At 45.2% G+C, this 24,453-nt stretch overlaps 3 protein-coding genes across 3 annotated transcripts; all 3 read right to left on the bottom strand.

The window, feature by feature from the left end:
* Positions 1-9,618: 9,618 nt before the first annotated feature.
* On the bottom strand, positions 9,619-10,563 carry LOC136644346 (olfactory receptor 5G9-like). The gene has a single exon (XM_066620146.1). It carries the CDS (start codon positions 10,561-10,563, stop codon positions 9,619-9,621), a length of 945 nt encoding a protein of 314 aa, XP_066476243.1.
* Positions 10,564-14,843: 4,280 nt separating this feature from the next.
* On the bottom strand, positions 14,844-15,773 carry LOC136660079 (olfactory receptor 5G9-like). Its single transcript, XM_066637088.1, has one exon. The coding sequence runs from the start codon at positions 15,771-15,773 to the stop codon at positions 14,844-14,846; it is 930 nt and encodes a 309-aa protein (XP_066493185.1).
* A 4,833-nt stretch (positions 15,774-20,606) lies between these two features.
* LOC136644352 (olfactory receptor 5G9-like) lies at positions 20,607-21,536 on the bottom strand. Its single transcript, XM_066620160.1, has one exon. It carries the CDS (start codon positions 21,534-21,536, stop codon positions 20,607-20,609), a length of 930 nt encoding a protein of 309 aa, XP_066476257.1.
* Between the last annotated feature and the right edge of the window lie 2,917 nt (positions 21,537-24,453).

A 24,453-nucleotide genomic window follows, 5' to 3' on the forward strand; every position in this document is an offset into this window, starting at 1 on the left:
TTTATATATTATACCAGTGGTTCCCAAACTTTTTAGCACCGGGACCCACATTTTACAATGATACTCTATTGGGATTCATCTAGGTTTACCAGACTTTTAAAAAGGAGATCGAGAAAGAAATATTTTATTTATTTATAAGTAATAATAACCAGAAAAAAGACCCACAGACATTTATCTCGCTATATTTACATATGCTTGCAAACTGCAGGAGCTGAGCTCTTTGTGGGGTAATTAGCAGCCATAGTATCTGATTTTTGAACAGCCTCAGAACTTCAGCAAATTAATGATCTGATCTTTTCATCACCCTTTGGCAACCCACCAAAAATCAGGTTGTGATCCACCAGTGGATCCCTACCCACAGTTTGGGAACAAACAAACAAACAAACAAACAAGATGAACAAGCCTTGCTGAGAGAGAATCAACATAGCTTCTCTAAGGGTAAGTCATTCATTTCATAAACCTTTATTGGCATTAAAGGTAAGTCTTGCCTCACAAAACTTTTAGAATTCTTTGAAAAGGTCAACAGGCATGTGGATGCGGGAGAACCCGTGGACATTATTTATCTGGACTTTCAGAAGGCATTCAACACGGTCCCTCACCAAAGTCTGCTGAGGAAACTCCACACCCAGGGAATTAGAAGGCAGGTTCTCTCATGGATTAGGAACTGCTTGAGAATCAGGAAGCAGAGAGTGGGTGTCAATGGGTAATTCTCACAGTGGAGGGAGGTGAAAATTGGTGTGCCCCAAGGATCTGTCCTGGGACCAGTGCTTTTCAACATATTCATAAATGAGCTGGAGACAGGATTAAGCAGTGAGGTGGCCAAGTTTGCAGACAATACCAAACTTTTCTGAGAAGAGATTGTAAAGAGATTTGAGATTTGAAGAGATTTGAAGAGATTCAGATCTCTCCAAACTGTGAGAATGGGCAGCAAAATAGCAGATTTGTTTCAATGTAAATAAATGTAATGTAATGCACATTGGGGCAAAAAAATAAAAACTTCACATTTAGGCTAATGGGTTATGAGCTGTCTGTGACAAATCAGGAGAGGGATCTTGGGGTGCTGGTGGACAACTCGATGAAAGTGTCGACCCAATGTGCAGCGGTGGTGAAGAAGTCTAATTCTATGCTTGGGTTCATTAGAAAAGGTATTGAGAATAAAACGGCTAATATAATGCTGTTGTGCAAATCAATGGTACGGCCATACATGGAGTACTGCGTCCAGTTCTGGTCACCACATCTCAGAAGGGATAGCATGGAAATAGAAAAGGTGCAAAAAAGAGTGACTGGTTTACTGAACTGGGGCACCTGCCTTATGAGGAAATGCTACAGCATTTGGGGCTCTTCATTCTAGAACAGGGGTGCCCAAACCCCGGCCCTGGAGCCACTTGCGGCCCTCGAGGCCTCTCAATGCGGCCCTCAGGGAACCCCCAGTCTCCAATGAGCCTCTGGCCCGCCGGAGGTTTGTTGGAGCCCATTCTGGCCCGACGCAACTGATCTCAGCTTGAGAGCGACTGTTTGACCTCTCGTGTGAGCTGTGGGATGAGGGCTCCCTCCACTGCAGTGGCAGCAAAGGAAAGGCCAGGCTTGCTTTGCGAAAGGCCTTTTATAGGCCTTGAGCTATCACAAGACCTTCATGCATTCATATAAGTTCATCTTTAATATATTCATTTATGTAAACTTATGGACATTTATTCAAATTTTAAATGTAAATTAACTCTTCCCCCCCCCCCGGCCCCTGACAGTGTCAAAGAGCTGATGTGGCCCTCCTGCCAAAAACTTTGGACACTCCTGGTCTAGAAAAAAGGTGCCTATGGGGGGACATGATTGAGACATACAAAATTATGCAGGGAATTGATAGAGTGGATAGAGAGATGCTTTTTCCCTCTCACATAACACCAGAACCAGAGGACATCAACTAAAATTGAGTGTTGGGAGAGTTAGGACAGACAAAATAAAATATTCCTTTACTCAGCGTGTAGTTAGTCTGTGGAACTCCTTGCCACAGGATGTGGTGATGGCATCTGGCCTAGATACCTTTAAAAGGGGATTGGACAAATTTCTGGAGGAAAAGTCAATCACAGGTTACAAGCTATATGTGCAACCTCCTGATTTTAGAAGTGGATTACCGCAGAATGCCAGATGCAAGGGATGGCACCAGGATGTGGGTCACCTGTTGTTTTGTGTGCTCCCTGGGGCATATGGTCAGTCACTGTGAGAAGGAAGCTGGACTAGATGGGCCTATGCGGCCTGATCCAGTTGGGTTGTTATGTTCTTAATCACTGTATTATGCTTTAATTGACACATATATCATAATTCACACTTATACTGCATATGGTGTACACAGAAACAGTTGCTCAACTCAGTTAACTTATTACTTAGTTAATGAATTAGACCAAGTGCTCGAAATGTTCCCCATTGATATCGATACACTGATGACATCATTGACTAAGGGATCTGCATTGTGAGGAGATCCAGAAAGATCTCTCCAGACTGGCAGAATGGGCAGCAAAATGGCAGATGCGCTTCAATGTCAGTAAGTGTAAAGTCATGAACATTGGGGCAAAAAAACAAAACTTTAGATATAGGCTGATGGGTTCTGAGCTGTCTGTGACAGATCAGGAGAGAGATCTTGGGGTGGTGGTGGACAGGTCGATGAAAGTGTTGACCCAATGTGCGGCGGCAGTGAAGAAGGCCAATTCTATGCTTGGGATCATTAGGAAGGGTATGGAGAACAAAACAGCTAATATTATAATGCCGTTGTACAAATCTATGGTGAGGCCGCACCTGGAGTATTGTGTCCAGTTCTGGTCGCCGCATCTCAAAAAAGACATAGTGGAAATGGAAAAGGTGCGAAAGAGAGCGACTAAGATGATTACGGGGCTGGGGCACTTTCCTTATGAGGAAAGGCTACGGCGTTTGGGCCTCTTCAGCCTAGAAAAGAGACGCCTGAGGGGGGACATGATTGAGACATACAAAATTATGCAGGGGATGGACAGAGTGGATAGGGAGATGCTCTTTACACTCTCACATAATACCAGAACCAGGGGACATTCACTAAAATTGAGTGTTGGGCGGGTTAGGACAGACAAAAGAAAATATTTCTTTACTCAGCATGTGGTCGGTCTGTGGAACTCCTTGCCACAGGATGTGGTGCTGGCGTCTAGCCTAGACGCCTTAAAAAGGGGATTGGACAAGTTTCTATAGGAAAAATCCATTACGGGGTACAAGCCATGATGTGTATGCGCAACCTCCTGATTTTAGAAATGGGTTATGTCAGAATGCCAGATGCAAGGGAGGGCACCAGGATGAGGTCTCTTGTTATCTGGTGTGCTCCCTGGGGCATTTGGTGGGCTGCTGTGAGATACAGGAAGCTGGACTTAGATGGGCCTATGGCCTGATCCAGTGGGGCTGTTCTTATGTTCTTATGCATACATGTGTGTACTGGGATGGTTCCACACATCTTTTCAGTTGCTCCCCTTAAATGTTTGAGTGTTGAAGTTTTCTACAAGTATGTCTGTATGAGTTAGAGCTCACTGAAATGTTTGTACAGGTGGTGCCTCAGTATCTACTGATTTGGTATCCACTTATTTGATTCACCATTGATACCAGGGTCCACATTTAAATGCCTTGTAACAAGGGGAAAAAAGCACCAAAATCCAATTTCCTACCTTTGCCCTGTTAAATCACACCAGTTGCAAATTTCATGGGGTTAAAGATAGCTTTACAGACCCACTTCCAGGTTTCTTGCTCCTCCAATCTCACCCCAGAATGTATAGGTATAGATGCTATACTGCATTCAGCCACTAGACAGGGTGAATAATGGAATCTAATGGAATGAAATTATTCCATTAGGAGCAACAGAGGAGCAATAAACCCAGAAGTGGCTCTTTAAAGCTATTTTTTCCACTGATTTAGTATCCACTGGGGGTTTCAGAACAGAACCCCACTGGATAACGAGGCACAACCTGTACATTTTTTGAGATACCTGTGTGTGTATGTGTGTGTATAAAATTTTGGTATCAGTAAATTGGATTCTGAGTTTGCTTTTGCTTGTGTGATACAGTTCATGAACTGCAGGTGTTGAAACCAGGGGCAATTCTAACTCTTCAGCTTCATTTCCACATTCCCAGGTTCAACAGTGATCATCCTCTACAACTGGGGTGTCAAACATAAGGCCTGCAGGCCAGGTGTGGGCTGTGGAAGGGCTTTATCTGGCCCATGGGATCTCCCAGCACAACAGTCAGCTGCTCTCAGCTGCTGAGCTTGAAGTGTCACTGCTGAAAGGGCAGCCCCCATGATAATATGGGCTCTCATATATCTTGAAAATAAGAATCAGATTTGTGTATTTTCTCTTCTGTTATGTGCAACTAATGAGTTCCTAAGTGAGGAAAAATGTGCTTTATTCTGGTCATGACCCACTTAATGACACCACTTCCTGCTTAAAGACATTACTTCCAGCCCTCATCAGGCATCCTGAATGCTATTTGGCCTGCTATATGAAACAAGTTTGACACCCCTCTGCAATATCTCTTGTTACTCGTTACTTTGCTCAGTTCTACTATTTGCCACCAAAAAACTTCTTGTTAAACTTAAAAGATGTTATAAGTGGATATCAGCTAATATTCATTTTGTCCCATACTTCTACTATTACTGCAACCAAAGGGTTCCTGTATCAGAACGGCTCAGCTTCATCAAAGGCCCATCATGGGCTGCCCATGGATAAGACCAAGGGAAGCTTCCAGGAAGTAGTTTTGTACTATTCTGTTCAATGACATACCTGACAATATGTTCTAAAATCCCAAAGCTGACTGCAGTGAGCTCTACTTCGTGGTGACATTTGGAGATAGATAGCACAGTAGCTGGAGGAAGAGCTGGCTCTTGTCATACTGACAGAGAGCATCACCAGCTTGGCCTCGGGTTGCCAGGCTGCCATTTGCCCACTGTAGCCTACTTCTGTATGATGCTCAGTGGGATGTTTCCATGGAAGCTGGTGGGTGGCATCGCTTGGCCTTATTAAAGAGCAGATGTCAGTTCCGGGGGGAGAGATCTGTATGCAAAATCAAACCAACTAACCAGCAAAACAGGAGGAAAGAAATGAATGACAGCATATTTGGTTTAAAAAGGCAGCTTCTTCAAAGGCCTCCCTAGAACATTTGTGTGCACTTGGGGTAGTTGGCTGTTTATTTTAATTCTGAGTTCACCAAGAGATGCTCACAATACAGACTTGTTTGTCAGTGCCCAGGCCTAGAGCGATTCGCATCAGTTGTCCTCTGATACAGGACTTGACAGGCTGACAGCAGTCAGGCACTCATGTGAGTAACAATGTTGCCAGGACTGAGGCATCAAGGGATGGCATGTCTGTGAGCTTCATCTGTTGTAGTGCACTACTGCCACCTGCTGTATGTGTCTGTGAACAGCAAGCACATGTAGAATGTGCCAGTTTAAAGGCAGAAGAGTGTCTTCCCATATTGTACGGAGGACGAGCTGAAGGGTTGTGTCTTTCAGTCACATTTGCGACGTCAGACACTTAAAAAGAGTCTTGCTGCTCTTTTAAAGTTGCTGCTATTGATAGCCATCAGCTGTCAAGGAATTTGATTGTATTAACATGTATTGGAAAGTCACCAGAGAGGAATGAATTGGAATGAATTGTGGTACTCTGTTTAATTTTTATCTCAATAATAAATGACTCTTTGATTTTAACTAGTGCTTTTCTTGCCTTGCTGACCTGTAGTTATCCACTTCCCAATATATTGGGTCTGTAGAGTCTTGTCTTTTACTGGGCTGCATCCTTCTATCCTATCAGTGACAGGCCTTTTAATCCACTCTATTTTATTTACTCTTGCCTGAAAAGTTGCCAAGAGTTGCACATATTTTATTTAGGTTTGTCATCAGCCAACTGCAGTCCCTCATCATTCCCACCCTTGTATAGCTCTCCCCTACTAAGCCTAGACCCTTCATCATTTTTCTGTCAGCCACACTTGACTCTGAAGCCCCTGCTCTGGATTCCCTCTGACACCAACCCCAGGAACTTTGCTATCCACCAAGTGTTCAAAGTCACCCTGATGTCACTTCATTCATTTTCTCTAGGCTTCTGACCTGCTAAAGTACTACCTCCTCTCTTACCCCTTCCTTGCCATGCTCTTCCTATTCTGAGTCCTCTTACAGCCTTTTGCTTGGCAACCTCCCACATGCTGGCTCTCAGCCTCCTTACCTCTTACACCATAAGAAGGCTGAGGGTAGTTCCTAATTCCTTATTTGAACAGAAGTATGTGAGCAGCCTGAATAAGGAACTCAATTTTACATCCCAAATAAACTTTGGGACACCCCATAACTATGGCAATAAGAACAAAGGAAGGTGCCTTCTACTGGGGCATTTAGTTAAGCAGGTCCACCCAAAATGGTTGTGCAAGTGGTGCATGGCACAAGATCCTCACCTGTAAGGGGGTGCCATTCACATTGGAAGGAGAAGGACTGCTGGTGGAATGTCACTTCCGGGGGGGGGGAGGAAGGGATGCCGTTTTCTAATACACACGAAGACTAGGGGTGGCCCTGTGGTTAAGTGTTGCCTCCACTAATTGGCAGCTGTTCCCCAGGATTTTAGGCAGGGATCTTTTCCAGCCCAACCTGGAGGTGCTGGAGAGTGAACCCGGGACCTTCTTCATGCAAAGAACAAGCTCTACCACTGAGTTTAGCCCCAAGGGAACCCTGAACTCAGCTCAGGGAAGCCTGGGTAGGGGACTGTGTTGGAGTTTCGAACACAAAGCACAAATCTGTGCAATGTCCCTCTGCCAACATCTCAGCTGAAACACTAATTGGGACATGCTAAAAGAGGGTTGGAGTGTGGACTTGATGAGCTCCTCCAGGTACGTTTGGGTAGGAACCAGGTGAAGAACAAACGGGGCAGGCACATCCTTCAGGGTGGCAGTGGGGCTAGAGACTGTGTGGCTGATCTATTTCCCACTGAAATGTCTGTATCATTCACATCTTTTTGGTTTTGTTTTATGCCAAATGAGGTGATTTGGAAAACTGTCAGCATAGCTCTTTGCCAGCATGTGTTTTAAAAACACGTTCTCATGTCTCACCTTGTTTTTGCTTTCACTTGTTTATTTGGCAACTACACAAGGAACTGAATGAAAAATAGTTACGTGCATCTTCTGCAATTTTGCCACAGGCAGCTGTTCAGTCCTCTAAACCTCAGGGAACACATGCCCCTGCTGCTGCCACACGCCTAACCAACTGGAATCAACGATAAGTTACCGTGATGCTGCACTCCTCCAGCCTCTCCTACCTGACCCTGGGTGTAAGGCTGCCATTTTGGTGGGAGATGAGAAGCCAACATGGCTGCAACTTCTTTCCAACTGCTTCCAGTTGAAAATGGGAGAGCTGATGAAATGACCAACACTGCATCTCTTGCAGCTGCTATAGGGTGGGGAGGGGGAGGAATGAGGAGGAGACCAAGACAGGGAGGAAGGGTGGTATCAGTGGCAGCATTGCCGATATCTTTTCCTCCTTCCCGGCCTCAATCCACCTTCCTGGATCTGCTCAGACTAGCTTCAGTTATATAGCTGGTGTAGGGTGGCAAGGCTACAACAAATGTTCCCATTTCTTGATGAGGCCTTCACTGTGCTGAAACACCCTATTGATGTGGCTGCATTGGCACATGGGGAGTTAGGTAGGACTGGCTGTCCATCTCATTCATCTCTTTCCCTTCAGACTTGGTCCTGGAGACCTTTGCCGTCCCACGTCTGCTAACTTTGCCGCCCCTTTCTTTCCTTGGTCACAGATTCTCCTCTCCACTACATTAGAGGCTGCAGGCAGCACAGACCAAAGAAAGGCCTGGCCTGAACACAGGCACCACTTGAAGCAGGTGCAAATGTTCTGCCATGCAACCGCCCCCTCCCCCCAAGTAGCTGCATGGAAGGCAGCAGTCCAGTCACCTATCGCTAGCATGTTCCACACTTCTGGATTTAAGGGACTGAGTGAGGAAGGAGCAAGGTGAGGAGGTAGGGAAGCAGATTGCTGCCTTCTGCACAAATTCTTCAGGGAAGCAGGCACAGTGGCAATCCTCTTCCTTACCCTCTTCCCTTGCTTCTTGGGAGCTGCTGTCAGGAGCAGAGAGACAACATGGAGAAGTGACTGCTTAACCCTTTCCCTTCCTGCCCTTTGTTTGCTCACAATTGTACTTGTGTTCCCAAGCTGCTTTCCATACCCCAAGCTCATTTACACCCCACAGCCACATGTACATATATCATTTTCTCTTCAGGATAAAAAAGCAGCTTGGGGCATGGGCATGATTTTGAATGGAAAGAAGGTGCAAAGGCAAAGTGTTAAGAAGCACCTTTCTCACTTTTTCTCCACTGAGGTGGCATTTGATTTAAAATACAAAAAGGAGAGAAAAGAGGGATGTGGTTGCGTGTAGTATGTGCTGTGATCCTATTGAATCCACCGTAAAGATGTCCACATCACTGCATCATGTGCAGAGCTAAAAATGTAACCAAAAGAATCAGTTTCTAATTCCCCCCTCCATGATTCTTCTTATTCAGACAATCCAGTAGGGATGCACTGAGTATTATTGTTAATACTATCAAGAATATGTATATACCACTTTTCAATATGAGCAGTTCACAAAGCAGTTTACAAAGTAAAATAAATCAAATGGTTCCTTGTCCCCAAAGGGCTCGCAATCTAAAACAGAAATACAGAAGTACCACCAGCAACAACCACTGGAAAAGACACCCTGCTGGGGTGAAGAGACACCCTACTTTCCCCCTGCTTGAAAAAGTACCTCTTTGCCCAGTTAGCAGATTAGCGGTTAGCAATGATATCTATTATTCTTATATCGATAGTTCTCCCTCTGCATCCAAATGATCACACTGTCTCTGAATAGCCTCCTTTGTTTCTCTGATGATCATAGAACATCGTCACCATCCATTTTAGCCAAGTCTTTTCCATTTTTGAGGGTTCGCTTCATAAAGCCATGGTGGGTTTCTTTCAGCTGTGATAGGTTTCATAAATGTGGAACAGCCTTCCCATTTAATGTGCAAAAACTTAAAAGGATTTATGAGACCACATCTTTAAGTGTTGCTTGTACTAATCCACTTAATGCTGAACACAGCACAGAAGGATGCATACAATACATTTTTAAAACTGAAAAAAAAAGACCTAGGAAAAGGAATTAGGTAAAACTGCACAAAACCTCTTTAACCCAGGAACTGTCACACTGCATCATATTACAGACTTTCGATATGCCTCCTTTGTGGAAATCTTGATAGGGGTCATGCCTCAAACACAGGATGTTGAAAGTACTCATTTTTTGCACAAAAATTGAAGTGGTTGGTTGGCAACCTTCAGTCTCGAAAGACTATGGTATAAGCCTACAGCACCTGGTATTCCCAGATGGTCTCCCATCCAAGTACTAACCAGGCCTGACTCTGCTTAGCTTCTGAGATCAGACGAGGTGAGATAGCAGCCTAGGCAGGGTTAACCTGAGGAGCTGGGTTATAAGGTAATCCCATGAAATACATGCAGTGCATGCATATGTATGTCTGCTCAGAAGTAAGTCCCATTGAATTACATGGAGTTTAATCCCAAGTAGGCAGGCACAGGATTACACTTGTCTTACTGTCTCATAGAAAGAAGCCCCTTTCTCTGGATTACTCTCCACACAGCATCTTTCACTTCCTTGTTCCTGACACTGTAGATCAAGGGGTTCAGCATGGGGATCACCACTGTGTAGAACATGGAGACTGTCTTACCCTCATCTACGGAGAAGCTGGAGTTGGGTCGCACATATATAAAGAAGAGGGTGCCAAAGAAGGTGGAAACAGCAGTGAGATGGGAGGAGCAGGTGGAGAAAGTCTTGCGACGACCCTCAGCCGAGCGGATCCTCAGGATGGCTGCAAGGATGTAGATGTAGGAAACAATAACCACAGAGCTGCTGACAGTTCCAAGTGTGCAGGACATCACAAAAAGCACAACCTTGTTGATTCGTGTGTCGGAGCAGGAGAGTGCGATCACGGCAGGAATGTCACAGAAGAAGTGATTGATCTCGGACGTGCAGAAGGTTAACTGGAAAGTTAAACTTGTATGTGTAATAGCATTTAAGAGCCCTACAAAATAGGGGCCAGCCAACAGCTGAGCACGTACGTTCCTTGACATAATGACTGTATACAGCAGTGGGTTTGAAATGGCCACATAGCGATCATATGCCATTGAGGCCAAGAGGTAACATTCAACACCCAAAAAGAGACCAAAAAACCACATTTGTGCTGCACACCCCGCCAAGGAAATAGTCTTGCTTTCCACGACAAAATCCATCAACATCTTGGGGGTGACCACAGAAGAATAGCAGAGGTCCACAAAGGACAGGTTGCTGAGAAAAAAGTACATAGGGGTGTGGAGTCGGGAGTCAAACCTGATTAACAGGATCATCCCAAGATTTCCCATTATGGTAATAAGATAGACTATTAGGAAAAATATGAAGAGAGTGAGCTGTAGCTCTGGAGAGCCCGTGAATCCTAGAAGAATGAATTCATAGGTGACCGTGTGATTTTCTTTTGTCATTTCTTCTCTTTCTGGGTAGAAAAGAAGTAGAAAAGTTCCATTATTGTGCTGGTGGTGTGGAGAATGTCACTCACAAAATACTGATCCTATGAATGTTTCTGGCTTTGTTTTCCAGCTGTGGAATCTTTTCAGTATTTTTCCTTTCTAAAGAGCTTCTTAAAGCATCCAGGTTGCGAGAGTTGCAAGAGGACAGACGGAAGAAAATATTTCTTTACCCAGTGTGTAATTAGTCTGTGGAACTCCTTGCCTCTTTTCTGGAGGAAAAGTCCATCATGGGTTACAAGTCATGATAGGTATATGCAACCTCCTGATTTTAGAAGTGGGTTACCTCAGAATGCCAGATGCAGAGGAGGGTACCAGGATACATGTTGTGTCTGTTGTCTTATGTGCAGCTGAAGGATTTAGAGGGTCACTGTGAGATACAGGAGGCTAGAGGGGCCTTTGGCCTGATCCAGTGGGACCCTTCTTATGTTCTTAAACCTAAGATACTTAAAATCAAAATGCTTTCAGCTTCCCTTTAAGCATGGTTTCTCTTTGCACCCCCCTGTTGGTTGCTTAACAGCGCAATCCTATATGTGCTTGCTCAGACTTACTCTCTGGTATGTGTTTTGAGGATTGCAGCCCAATTCATTTGTTTCTGCCCTTTTCAGAAATGCAGGCTCAAAACTACGTTAGGAGCAGTGAAAAGAAAGAAAGATCAAGAGTGGATGGAATGAGGCGGAAATGAATACATTCCGGTTTGAGAAAAAAAGAAAACATGTCTTCTCAGACAATCCACATAGTGCAATTTGAAGCAAAAAGGAAATATTCCTCCATCTTCATATGATTCAGTAGCCACCTCTCTTTGACATATTCTGACATGCTTGTCCCATACATGTCTTGATCTCTTTAGCATTTTGACCAGGGCTGGCCCACAGCCTCCTGGTGCTTGAGGAGGTGTGCCAAATATTGCCCCCCTACATGGTGGTGCACCCAGGACAACTTCCACTGGTCCTCTTCATCCTGCTCCATAGATGGAGTGGAAGTGTGGAGAAGAGGAGAGAAGGGGTCTAGAGTGTAACTCTCCTCCCCTCTACATTCTTTTCTCCTAGTCCTTTCTGGATCCAGAGAGCAGAAGGAGAAAAAGCAGTGGAGAAAGGCATTTCTCACTAATCTGCCCCCTGAAGTGATTCATGGATGGGCCAAGCCCGCATCCTGCCACTGAATCCCTGTTGCTTCATCTTTCACTTCTTTCTTCTACTGCAACCTACAGTATATTGATGGGAAGGATGAGTGAATTTACCTGCTGGACCTCCTTGTTCTTGGGATGCCTCAGTCTCCAAGATGACAGTTCTTTAATACCTCCAATGTTGCACCACAGACAAAGAGCTGTTGAGCTTGGGGTTTGGAGACTGTTGCACTTATCTTTTGTTCCCCTGGGTATGGAAATTAATTGCACTGAAAAGTGTTTTCACTGGAGGTGTTTCAGCCATGGGACAGTGTATCTGTTTCATTTGCTGTCCTTGCAAAACAAGAATCTGCCTTGGAACACCATTAGCATTCCTTATCTAGATTGGACAAATCTGGACTTGGGAAGTCTGGGAAGTTTCATTTTCCTTTGACACTGATCCCCTTTGAGGCCTTCAGCTGCCCAGTCTTTAATCCCTTCCAAAGAACAGGAAGCAGCTCTCTCTTTGTCACTCACTCTTTTGGGGGGAATTTCAGTTTAAATGTGTCATATTTAATTTTAATGTTGAGATCATTATTATGATGGTCCTGCCTGGGTTCCAGGTTTTTAGGGGAAGGTAGACAAGAAACGCACACAGAGTGCAATCCTAAACAAACTTTCCAGATCTGAGGTAAGGGAACAAATATTCCCTTACCTTGAGGAGTCCTCCATGATTGCAATCCAACTGCAGGATGCAGCACATGCCTCATTGGCACAGCTATGTCAGTGTGGGAACGTTAGTTAGCATTTGCGACACACACACACACACACGCACGCACGCATACTTCCTCCCGCCCTCTCTTTCCCATTTTATGAGTGATTCTTTCTGGTGAGTTTTGAAATTCTAGGAAACCAAAATGTTCATAGAGGGAAGGTGTGGGACCATTTTCAATGCCAGTCTGTAGCATTGGAACATGTGATAGAATAAGAATATAAGAAGATCTCTGCTGAATGATACCAACAGCCCATCTAGTCCAGCATTCTGTCTCCAATGGCATTCGGACAAATGTTTCTGGGAAGATGACAAGCAGAGATGAATGGAACAGCCCTCTCCTTTTGCCTGCCCCGATGATAGGAGTTCTCTTTATTAAATTATTGTGATACAGGGTCAAACAGAACACGCATGCAAATTAATGGTGCATAGGTGAGTGTGTGCCATTGAGCTAGAAACTGCGGTGGGGTCTAAGAGCTAAAGACCTGCCCACACCCTCTCAATTTTGGGCTTCTCTCTCTCTCTCTCTCTCTCTCTCTCTCTCTCTCTCTCTCTCTCTCTCTGTGTGTGTGTGTGTGTACAGAATGTATGTGCAATGTATATTTAAAGCACAATCCTAAATCTTTTTAAAGCACAATCCAAAATCTGTCCGTGTCCCCCCAGAAGTATCATTGTATTCAGTGAGGCACACCTCTTAGTAAGCATGTTTAAGAATGTAACCACAGCCTACCTCTAACCTCTGGGATTAAATGCTAAACATTCAGGTTAGATTATGTTTCAGGTGGGCCTGTGTTCTAACATTACATTTTAAAAGTGCATGTAGAAACAAGATCTATTTCTGGACAGTCTAAAGCCCACTAGATGGCAGTCCTAGAATGAGGGTTTTTCATTATTGTGTAGCTTTTTTGTTTGCTACAATCAGATTTATGTGATGTGTATCACTCTTTTGAATTGTTCATTTGAATGGTATGAAATTGATAGGTGGGCTGTCTTATCTGAGTTAGTGGTACATGAACCTCACCTTGCCAGACTGCTGATAAAGTACAACAAAACCTTTCCTTGTTGCCTAGGCATATTCATCAACAAGCTGTTAGATTCTATTTCATGAGCTGTGCCAGAACCACCTTTCAGAGCGCGATACCATAGTCTTTCGAGACTGAAGGTTGCCAATACAAAAATGGACAGAATGTAATCAGGAGAGACTTGGGTTCAAGCCCTAGCCTTGAAAGTGAGTACGAAACTGAGTGTGGGGATGTGCTCCCATTAGGCAGTGCATCCCACACAGCCACTTCCCAGAGTGTATAACCAAAAATTTTGGCATGGATAAAGAAATATGGTCTTAATGGACGTGGTGCGTATAAGTGAAAATCTGTATAGTAAATGTACAGATTGTGGAGGAAGAATGTATTTAATTTTTACATGCAAAACGTACATATTGATGAACCCTGGCTGTGCACTTACAGATTTGTGTAAGACTTTCTACCAAGTTGCCTACCAAGTTCATATGGAAATACTGGCCAGCTGAAAGGAGTCCTTGGAACAAAGTTACAATATAAAGCCTATGCACATCTACTCTAAAGTAAGTCCTACTGTGTTCAATGGGGCTTACTCCCAGGAAAGTGTGTATTAGATTGCAGCCTTACTGCCCAAACATGTCTCCCACCAATTTAAGTGAAATGTAAAACCTTTCTTACTTACCTCTGGATAGACTTTCTGGCCACCTGTCGGTCTCTTTGGACCCATGCCAGCTATGCCAGCTATGTAGCTGGCTTATGTCTGAAGAGAGGAAGGGGTGCAGTGGGAGGGAAAATGGCAGATAGGATTGAATGTGTGCTTTTGCCTCTGAGATCTACCCCTCCAGCCCAGTCCCTTCCCCTGTCCTCTTCCTCCCTGCCCCAAACCTCCCCTTTCCACTCATGAATTGCCCCCTCCACCAATTTATCTGGAACTGGGGGCCACCCCTACCAATGTTGGGTGCATGGTGCAATGTTGGGTGAAGCTGCTGACCGGCTTCAGTGGTGGCTCCAAATCACCTTGCAGTGTGGCAGGCCATGTGCTGTGGCCCCACTGCATTTATGATAGTAGAAGGTGACTTCCGCTGTCGTAACTGGCCCATAGGATTGGGCCATCAATAAACTATTGTGTGCACAACACAGGTTACCAGAATGCTTGGTCATAAAGAAGAGTTCTGGTAGCAATTGAGTTATCTTGGCTATCTTAATTTGGTTAAATAAAGTCCATTCAAATGTTTAATAAGCCTGAGCCACACCTTTCTTCATTTTAGGATTTATTCTTTCTTTTACCAGAGATTGGTTAATAACTTACTTTCCATAAGGGAACATTCATAAATAAATTTTTGTCCTATATAAAGTTTTTCCCTCTGATCAGTCTCCGTACTGCATCTTTCACCTCTTTATTTCTCAGGCTGTAGATTAAGGGGTTCAACAAGGGGATGATCACGGTGTAGAACATGGAGACCATCTTGTCCTCGTCTATTGAGGAGCTGGAGCTGGGCCGCACATAGATGAAGAAGAGAGTCCCGTAGAAGAGAGACACAACTGTGAGATGGGTTGAGCAGGTAGAGAATGCTTTGCGCCTGCCTGCTGTGGAGCTAATTCTCAGGATGGCTATGACAATGTAGATGTAGGAGATGATGATGATAGAGGTGGTCACTATGCCAAAGGTGCAAGACAGACCAAACAGAATTCTTTTGTTCAGCTGCGTATTTGAACAGGAGAGTTCAATGACTGCAGGGATGTCACAGAAGAAATGGTTGATCACGTTGGAGTTACAGAAGGTTAGTTGGAAAGACAAGGTTGTGTGTGTCATGGCATTCAGCACTCCTAGAAGGTATGGGGCGATTATCAGCTGGACACAGACTCTATGGGACATAATTACTGGATAGAGTAGAGGATTGGAAATGGCCACATAGCGATCATAGGCCATTGCAGCCAATAGAAAAGACTCTGTGGCTAAAAAAAGACAAAAAAACCACATCTGTACAGCACACGCAGTCCAAGAAATTACCTTTCTCCTCCCCACCAAGTCCTTCAGCATCTTGGGTGTGACAACAGTAGAATAGCAGGCATCCACAAAGGACAGGTTGGTCAGGAAGAAGTACATAGGGGTGTGGAGCTGTGAGCTAATTCTGATTAAAAGGATCATCCCCAGATTTCCAGTGAGTGTGAGAGTGTATACTACCAGGAAGAATGTGAAGAGGGGGATCTGCAGGTTTGACGAGTCCGTGAATCCAGCAAAAATGAATTCATACACTGTGGTATGATTCTTCATGACCACAACTTCTTGTACTGTGCAACAGGAAAAAAAAAAGATATATTCTCTCTTTACTCTTTATGGCCCATTAGGATCTGGGGAAAGGGAATGTTCCAGCTCCCCTCTATTAGGAAAGTGGAGCTTCTCACAGAAGAGCTTTCATAGCCATTGGCTTGAAATTCCAGAAGAGTGCTCAGAGAAAGTGCAGCGATGAACCTGCATTGCAAGATTTTGTGAGCAATGTAGGGAGAACATTTTAGAGCTGAATTTGGAGAGTAATTTTCTGCCATCATGTCACTGAAAAGTGTGTATGTGTGGGGGGGGAAAAAGACAGTGGGATCATACAAAGTAGTCATCATGACATGTTGACAGTTGAAGGGTGCAATCCAATCCACTTTCCAGTACCGACATAAGGGCAATGCCGTTCCTGTTTAAGGAAACAAACATTCCCTTATTTTGAGGAGGCCTCTGTGAGTGCCCCCCAACTGCAGGGTGCAGCACACATCCCATTGCACAGCTATGTCAGTCTGGAAAGTGGATAAATTTGGACTGAAATGTCTCTTTGGGGCAAGTCATTCTGGTACTGCTAGCATGAATTTGAGGGGTTTTCCCTCAGAGCCTTTTCCAGTATTTACCTAACAGCCATTCTGCTCTCCATGCTGGGCAGGCTACATGTATTTACATATGAAAGTACAAGAACTCTTCCCATGTCAGGTGGCGATTTTCCTCAAATTTAAACTATAACACTGGTGACTTCTCTGTAGTACTAAGTCACAAACAAGAAGAAGAAATTCTGTTCTGTTGATACCTTACAGGGGTGGCATCTGACTGTGCACCAACTGAATCCACTGCCCTTTTCCACCTCTGCTCATATGTACCTGCTTGCACCCCTCCTATGTTAGGTGTGGGGGGAAAGAGCAGGTGCACTTCCATTGCCTCTTCCTTTTATGCTGCCATACAGCCTCCTTAGTCCAGGTCTCTTCTGTTTGAAATGAACATGTGCAGGGGATGCTGGGAAGCCAGGATCCCTAGCTGATGCTCATTCCAAACAGTAGAGGGGAAGAGTTGGGAGCCTGCTTGCAGTAATCTCCATAAGTGCAGAGAAGGGGCAGGCTCCAAATCATCTTCCCTTGCCTTCTTGGTGCTTCATAAGCATTATTTTTCTTTTTGCTACGTCTTCCTCCAGCAGTATCAAGAGCTGAAAGGCAGGGCAGAAATGTAGGGGCGGGCAGACAAGAGCAAAGATATTTTATCTTTCTCTTCCTGTTAAACCAATTTGGGAAGGGAGGGATGAAAGGAGCAGGCAGGGCTGGCCTCTTGACACCTGAGATCACATGCCAAATGTTGACCTCACTGCCTCTCCCATGTTCCAATATTCTAGCCCAGCGCTCTCCTCCGCTCTACTTTTTGTCTTCCTCTCTGTTCCCTTCTTCCTTTTCCAGTCCAGGGAGTAGAAGGAGAGGGAGGAGCAGTGGAGGCAAGCAGGAGGACAGAGGTGGGTGCCTCCACCCAGTGGCATAGCTCCGGGGGTGCAGGGAGTAGCAATTGTGCCAGGCAACAAGCTTTACGGGGGCAACAACCTGAGCTTGACACTAGTGGCCTAAATTGTGAAAACCCTGGTATTTTTGAATAATACTATTATGATATATACTATTCAATGTGGAATTTAAAGCAGAGTGCAATGAAACAAACCATGTCAAAATATCTCTATTCTTTCATAAGTTATAGCCAAATAAACAGAAAATAAAAGCACAACTGTAACAAAAACTGGATTTTCTTAACTCAAAACTGACCAATGCGACTGATTGTTCTGAAAGCAAATGAGGTGTTATTATGATACAGCAGAGAACCAACAAGGTGTTAAGATGGGGGGAGCCTGGGGTGAGGTGGCAGAGCAAGTGGGCAGCGAGCTGCTGGGGGGCAGATTTTTCTCTCAATTTCACTTTTTTAAAAAACCCTGGATGTGACTTCACTTTTGGGGCATCATTTTGAGCTCAGCACTGGGCTACATGATCACTGGCTACGGCACTGCCCCCACCCATCTGCTGTCTGAATGACCTATTCAATTGGCCCTGTGGATGGGATGGACCTGGGAGCTGGGAATGCCTGGAGATGAGCACACTGGAAGCAGGTGGCTTGGGAAGAGGAATCTAGCCATCTGTGATGAAATGCACTTTAAAGAAAGAGGAAAAAAAAAAAGACGTGCTCTCTCACTTACCCATTTTCTTGCCTCGTTAGCAAGAAGTTTTTCCTCTTCTAATAGTTTTGAAACTCTTGTCTCTGATTAGTTCTGGTGTGTCGGTGGGGCTGCGCATGAAGCGGAGTCTCTATTATTTGCCCAATTCTCTGCCATAGGTGTAGTTTTAAGTGAGAAGTCCAAGGATGGCTGAAGGAGATGGCTGAAGGACACTTTAGATTGCCGAGTACTGCTGCACTGTACTCACATCAGTACTACTGTCTGATGCGAGTGTCTGATTTTCTCGGAGGCTGCGCTATTTACAAGAGACTTTGTCGTGAGAGTTTGGCACTGGGGATTTAGTCCTTGGAAATAAATCAAGCCTCAGGTGGCAATGACAAGGAGTTCTGTGCCTGGCGGGGGGGGGGGGATAAATTCCACTGAAATGTCACTGGAAGATGGTCTTTTGAAACTAACGTTGCTTTGAATGTAGGCAAATGGGGATCGTGCAACGGATGCAAAGAGCAGGCCTGGGCCACAATTCAGTAAGATGTGAAGAGCACTGCGACCCATTGTATTGAACAGGCTTGAGTGGTTGGGGCCTGTGGAGTCTCAGCTCCAGGTTATAGATTCACTATGCCAAATGGAAAAAAAAGCTTTCTTGATGCTAGAATATCTGCCCGTTCCCAAAGATGCTACTTCCACCCCCCTGAAGCTCCTTTTCTCCCTGCAGATGAAAAGATATTTTTCTTTCCCCGGGGAGGGGATGGGAAGATGATGGGAAGTAATTTTTGGCAGGAAATGCACCAGAGGTGAATGGGTTCTAAACCGCCACGTGCTGGTTTTCCATTGCACGCTATGGAGCTTCTATGACCTCATTAGAGTTTTTTGAAGTGTACTTTGGGCCTGAGTGATCACTGAGGCTGCTCTTGGGGACAGAGTAGGCCATAGAACATAATATATAGAACATAATATATAGTGTGAGCAACCAGATGGGAAGGAAGGTCTGGCTCCAGGAGCTCTAATAGGGAGCTAAAAGAGGAACTGGTGGTGGGGTGCGGAAGGGTGGGAGGAGGAATTGGGGGTGGGAAGTGGTTCCTGGTGGCAGTAACTTGTGCCGGGATCCTCTCCCCCTTCCCTTACTCTCCTCTGGTCAGTTTGGAGATCATATCCTGCCGCAGTTCATTTTTGGCTCCCCATATGTGTATACAGCACACCCTCCTTATCCATGGGTTCAGCACCCATGGATTTGACTCAGCATGGGTGCTAACCCACGCTGGAGGGCCTAACTTACCCTCCAGGATGTGACCAGAAGGCGCTTCTGGTCATGTCCAGGAGATACTTTAAGGCTTTCCATGGATACCACTATCTGCAGAAATTGGTATCCGCGGGGGATACTGGAATGGATCCCCCATGGATACCAAGGGTCCACTGTTTATATCTGCCCACTGAAGATTTCACTTCATACGTCTGACAAAATGGACTGTAGATATGCATCTGATGGAGCAGACTTTATTTTAACTTATGCCAAAATAGTTTTTTCTTCATGGTGCTAATGGCATTCTATCATATTATCTTATTCTGAAGCTGTGTCTTCAGCAATCTGGTGAGGATGTAACAGGGATGGGAAAACCCAGTGAAACTTGATTCGAGTTGAGTTGCCAAGTCACCCCCCCAACCCAACTTGAAAATGAGTCATAATGGGGGCACTTTCCAAGTCATCATGTCACTCTTTAGTTACTCTAAAAGACTTGAGTTGAGTTGCTTCCCCTTTAAAAAGCCTGCCATGTCTTGCTGAAAAAATGGGACTGCTGCTGGATGTGTGTGTGTGTGTGTGTGTGCAGGAGTTCATGGTAAACACTCCCCTGATGTCCCTGCCTATCTGTAAACAAGGCAGGAGGGGGTGGGACAGACTGCTAGAGAGCAGGGACGGAAGCGGCAAGAAGGAGGAGGGTCACAAGCAGCAGCTGCAAGGCTTTCCAAGATGACCCAATCCTTGGCAACTCTGCTTGGAAGTAGTCCCACTGTAGCTGGTCATTCAATGAGGCTTCCCCCTCCCAAGTAAAAATGGAGCTCAGTTTACAGCAGCCTGACATGCGGTGGAAAATGTGATTGATGCTACAAACCTCCCCCCTTTCCCCTTTTCTCCTCCTCCCTGGGCTTCTGCAGCAAATCAGGTAAGAACACCCTTGACTGCTCCTCCTGCTCTCCCTCAACCAAAGACAATATGAGAATGCCCATCCTTTGTCCAATGTAAATCAGCTTCTTCCTTCCTATCAGAGACAGCAAAAAGTCCGCTCCTGTCTCCCCCCTCCCACACGGCTGGGAAAGAGACATTAACCCTTCCTTGCCTTGTGGCTGGCACTCCCTGCTGCTTGCCTGGTTGGAATGCTGGCCCACGAGGTTTTTCATGCCGCGAAAACAGTAAGCAAGCACACCCAGACACAGGCAGACTCGAGTCAGCATGTATGGGGACAAGAGTTGAGTCAGGGGGTCCCTGACTCTAGTCTTTTTCAGAGTCTTCCTTGCATACAACTCATGAGTCTCCAAGTCAGCAAAAATCACACATTTTCATGACTAGAGTCCAAATCACTGACTCGTTTTCAACCCTGGGATGTAACACAAACAGAAAATAGAAGGGAATGAAGTATCCCAAAACAGGTACTAGTAATGTGCTAGAAAACTGCTTTTCTACCCAGGACTTTTCTGAAGGCATTCCTTACTTCTTTGTTCCTTATGCTGTAGATCAAAGGGTTCAACATGGGAGTCACAGCGGTGTAAAAAACAGAGGCTATTTTGTCTAGGTTTTGATTGTTTCTAGAGCTGGGTTGTGCATACATGAAGCTAGCAGATCCATAGAAAATGATTATGACCATGAGATGAGAGGTACAAGTTGAGAAGGCTTTCTGTCGACTTTTGGCAGAGCGAATCTTCAAAATAGTGACCAGAATATAGATGTAGGAAGTGAAAATAGTCAGATTGGCTGATATCATATTGAACCCAACAAGTACAAACAACAGAACATTATTGAGACTGGTGTCTGAGCAGGAAAGAGCTAACAATGGGGGGACATCACAGTAGAAATTATTAATAGTATTTGGACCACAGAAGGATAGTCTAGATGCAGCAACTGTATGCACCAAGGCATTTGTAATCCCAGCAGCATAGGATATCGCTACCAGCTGAAAGCACTTTGTTTGGGACATAGTGACAAAGTAGAGTAGTGGGTTGCATATAGCCACATAGCGATCATAGGCCATCACAGCCAGGAGGTAGCATTCAGTGGTGGCAAATAGGGCATAAAAGTAGAACTGAATCAAACAATTAGCAAAACTTATTACCTTTTTCTTTTTCAAGAGATCAGTTAAGAATTTGGGAGTGACAGACAATGAATAACAGATGTCCAAAAGAGACAAGTTGCTGAGGAAAAAGTACATAGGAGTGTGGAGCTGAGGACTGGAGTGGATCAGGATGATCATGCCGAGGTTCCCCCCCAGGGTGATGGCATAAACAGCAAGGAACAAGACAAACAGGGCGATCTGGAGCTGCGGAATGTCTGTCAACCCTGTGAGTCTGAACTCGGTCACCTGAGTGTGGTTTCCCATTGGCACTGCCTGTAACACTGTGGAGATCAGAGAAATTCAATGGTCATTGTTGGCCCTGCTTTGAACAACTCCAGTATTAGTACCTTGTTACGGCATCTATAGTTTACATTTAAAACACGAAAAATTGAATTGTTCATTCTCTCAATGACAGTGTCCTTTGTTCCCAAAGCATTTCAAGAAATATTGTTCATCAAGACATGTAGTCTTTACCCTTAATTGGACAATCTCTTTCTGAAGATCACGTCAAACCTTGGCAACTATCATTTTTTTTTAGTCTTATTGTGACTTCCCACAATTGGGACATGGCCCACCCCTGTACAGGCTAAACTATTCGCCTTGGCGAAGTGCTGTGTTCTTCATGACTAGCTCCACCTGTGGTGATACAGCTGGAAGTCAGAACCAGGGATGGCGAACTCATTTCATACATTGGGCTAAATTGTATTCATGGCACCTGCTGAGTGCCAGAATTGATGTCATTAAGCAGAAAGTGATGTCATTAGACAAGTGATGACCAGAATTAGATCGTTTTTCCTCATGGGAATTCATTAATTGCAAATGACAGAAGAGAAAATACACAAAGCTTGATCACAAGACACCGCTGAAAAGGTTGCCTGCATGATGCGTGGGTTCTCTTAGCACTGCTCTTTCAGCAGTGTCACTTTCACAAACATGTCCCTTCTCAGCTTAGCAGCTGTGAGCAGATGGTGGTGGTGCTGGGAGAGCCCAATTATTATGCAGGTTGGATAAAGAGCTTCCATGGGGTGCATCTGGCCCACAGGCCTTATGTGTGACAACTCTGGAACAGGTTGATGGAAACACATGTTCTTGGGTACCAAAGGGGTTCTGAGAATTGAGCCCTATTTGAAAGGGGCGGTTGTTCCTCAATTCTCTTTTTGTTCAAAGGAAGCCCCACACTGGTACAATCCTCACAGTCATACACAGACACAGACACACAGACACACACACACACAGAGAGAGAGAGAGAGAGAGAGCGAGAGAGAGAGCGAGAGAGAGAGAGCGCATCTGGACTTACTTCTTTTGTTTTATTTCAGATGCATCAGATGCATCTCCACTATTTCTGAAGAAATTTCTTGCAGTTATGACTGATGAAGTCAACAGCAGAATCATACTATTAGTGTGATGAAAGTCATCCTTATACCAATTCCAGATTGCTCAGGAGATTTTACCATTGCAGCAACAGTAATGTCTAGGGAATGATGGAGAAGGCAGTTCTTCTGGGGCAAGTGTTTACTTTGGAATATACTCCCTGAAGTGCCTCAGTTGTGGAGTAGATTGATTTGTGTTCAGTAGGCAATGTGAGCCAGATCACAATTACCTGAAAGATTTACTGGATTGAATGTAAGGCATGTAAGGTGGTGTGAGATACTCAATTCGTAATAAAACATCCAGCTGAAAGAAGTGACCTAACCTACCAAGTTACTCATAGTCAAGGCCATGGATGGGCTCTGTGAGTTTGGATCTTGCTTGGCCTGATCCTATCAGGCTGCGCCGGCCCCAGCGCTGAGTGTTGCAAACGTGCTATAAGGCATGCTTGCTACACTGCTGGGCTGGCACTGGTTCAGCACAAGCCCATGCTGAACCAGTACCGGGCAGAAGCCGGTGGAATGCCACGCGGAGCTACAGGCGAGCGCTGGGTGGTGGAATGGTGAGTCGGGGCAGGCAGGAGGCATTCCAGGGTGGGGAGAGGGTGGGGTGAAGGCAGGTCAGGAGGTGGGAGTGGGGCAGGAGGGGGGTGGAGATGGCAACAGACCCTGTCACCATATCCTAACCCCCTACCAACCCAGGAGACCTGACATGGGTCTCCTTGAATCTGCTTCCATCAACAGTGGGCATAGATCCAAGGAGACGCACTGGGGCTGCCTGGTCTCTATACGAGGTAAGTGAACGTAGGCTTCCTTATCCTAAGGAGACCTGGCACTGTTTCCCAGCCCCATTGGATGCAGCGGTTGCCATTTCGGTGCCACTGCAGCCCTGGGTGCTAGGGAAGCATAGGATTGGGCTGCCCGACAGCGTTGCGTGTATGTGATCACTCACCTCCCAGCTCTTTGGAAAGGTGTAATGGAGTCTGGAATACTGATGCCCAGAGTGAGTATAATGAGGGATCAGTTAGTTTAGACATGTACAGGACTTCCTTTGATTTAAGTGTTTGCCTGTCTGACTTTTGCTAAGATCTGCACCTGGACTGTTCCAGTGCCCAGGCTGTGCTATAAGCCTGTTTGTCACTTTCCTTTCCTCCTTGTATTATTTTTCCCCAAACCACTCCCTTTTTCCCCCATTTCAGCTCTCCACCTGCCTGTGATCAGTTAAACTTAAGTCAGAGCTTTCACATAATCCTCTGGGACTGCTGGTTGTATGCTGCTATACAGGTGTTTTGGGAGACCCCTGGAAGATCTGGGGCTCCTCCAGAAAACTTTCCTCTGGCTGTTTTCTTATCTTCTTGGTGGCAGTGTAAGTACCAGGTTTGACCCTAAGAAAAGGATGAATGTGGAGGATAGAAGGAGACACAGGCTCAATACCACTCGCCATAATGCATCATTTGGAATTTCTCCCAGGAAGGTTTTGGAGGCTCTCCCATTGCTCACCATAATGGATCATAATGCAGCTTCCCAGTAGGCCTGAATTCATGACTATTAGAAAACCCTGCAACATTGGCCACGGCCCACCCACCACCCAGACTGGTGCAAGGAAATGAGGAGTAAAATAGAGGGATTCCGAGACAGGAAGAATGAGCCATAAAAACAATGTTTTGAGAGGATTTGCTACAGACAAAGAGGAAGGGGAAGGTACCCAGCTGCCAGTGTATGAGTCCTTGGTGCTGCTCAAGGTTCCTCAGCTCAAGGAAACTGAGGAAGAATGAGAGGACAAACAGCAGCTGATTGCATCCCCAGCTAATGGC

Source organism: Tiliqua scincoides, chromosome 1 (assembly GCF_035046505.1).
Source record: "Tiliqua scincoides isolate rTilSci1 chromosome 1, rTilSci1.hap2, whole genome shotgun sequence".
Taxonomy (NCBI): Eukaryota; Metazoa; Chordata; class Lepidosauria; order Squamata; family Scincidae; genus Tiliqua; species Tiliqua scincoides.

Excerpts from the sequence above, each read along its gene's own strand:
- LOC136644346 (XM_066620146.1), bottom strand. The coding sequence starts at position 10,563 with ATGACAAAAGAAAATCACACGGTCACCTATGAATTCATTCTTCTAGGA.
- LOC136660079 (XM_066637088.1), bottom strand. The coding sequence starts at position 15,773 with ATGAAGAATCATACCACAGTGTATGAATTCATTTTTGCTGGATTCACG.
- LOC136644352 (XM_066620160.1), bottom strand. The coding sequence starts at position 21,536 with ATGGGAAACCACACTCAGGTGACCGAGTTCAGACTCACAGGGTTGACA.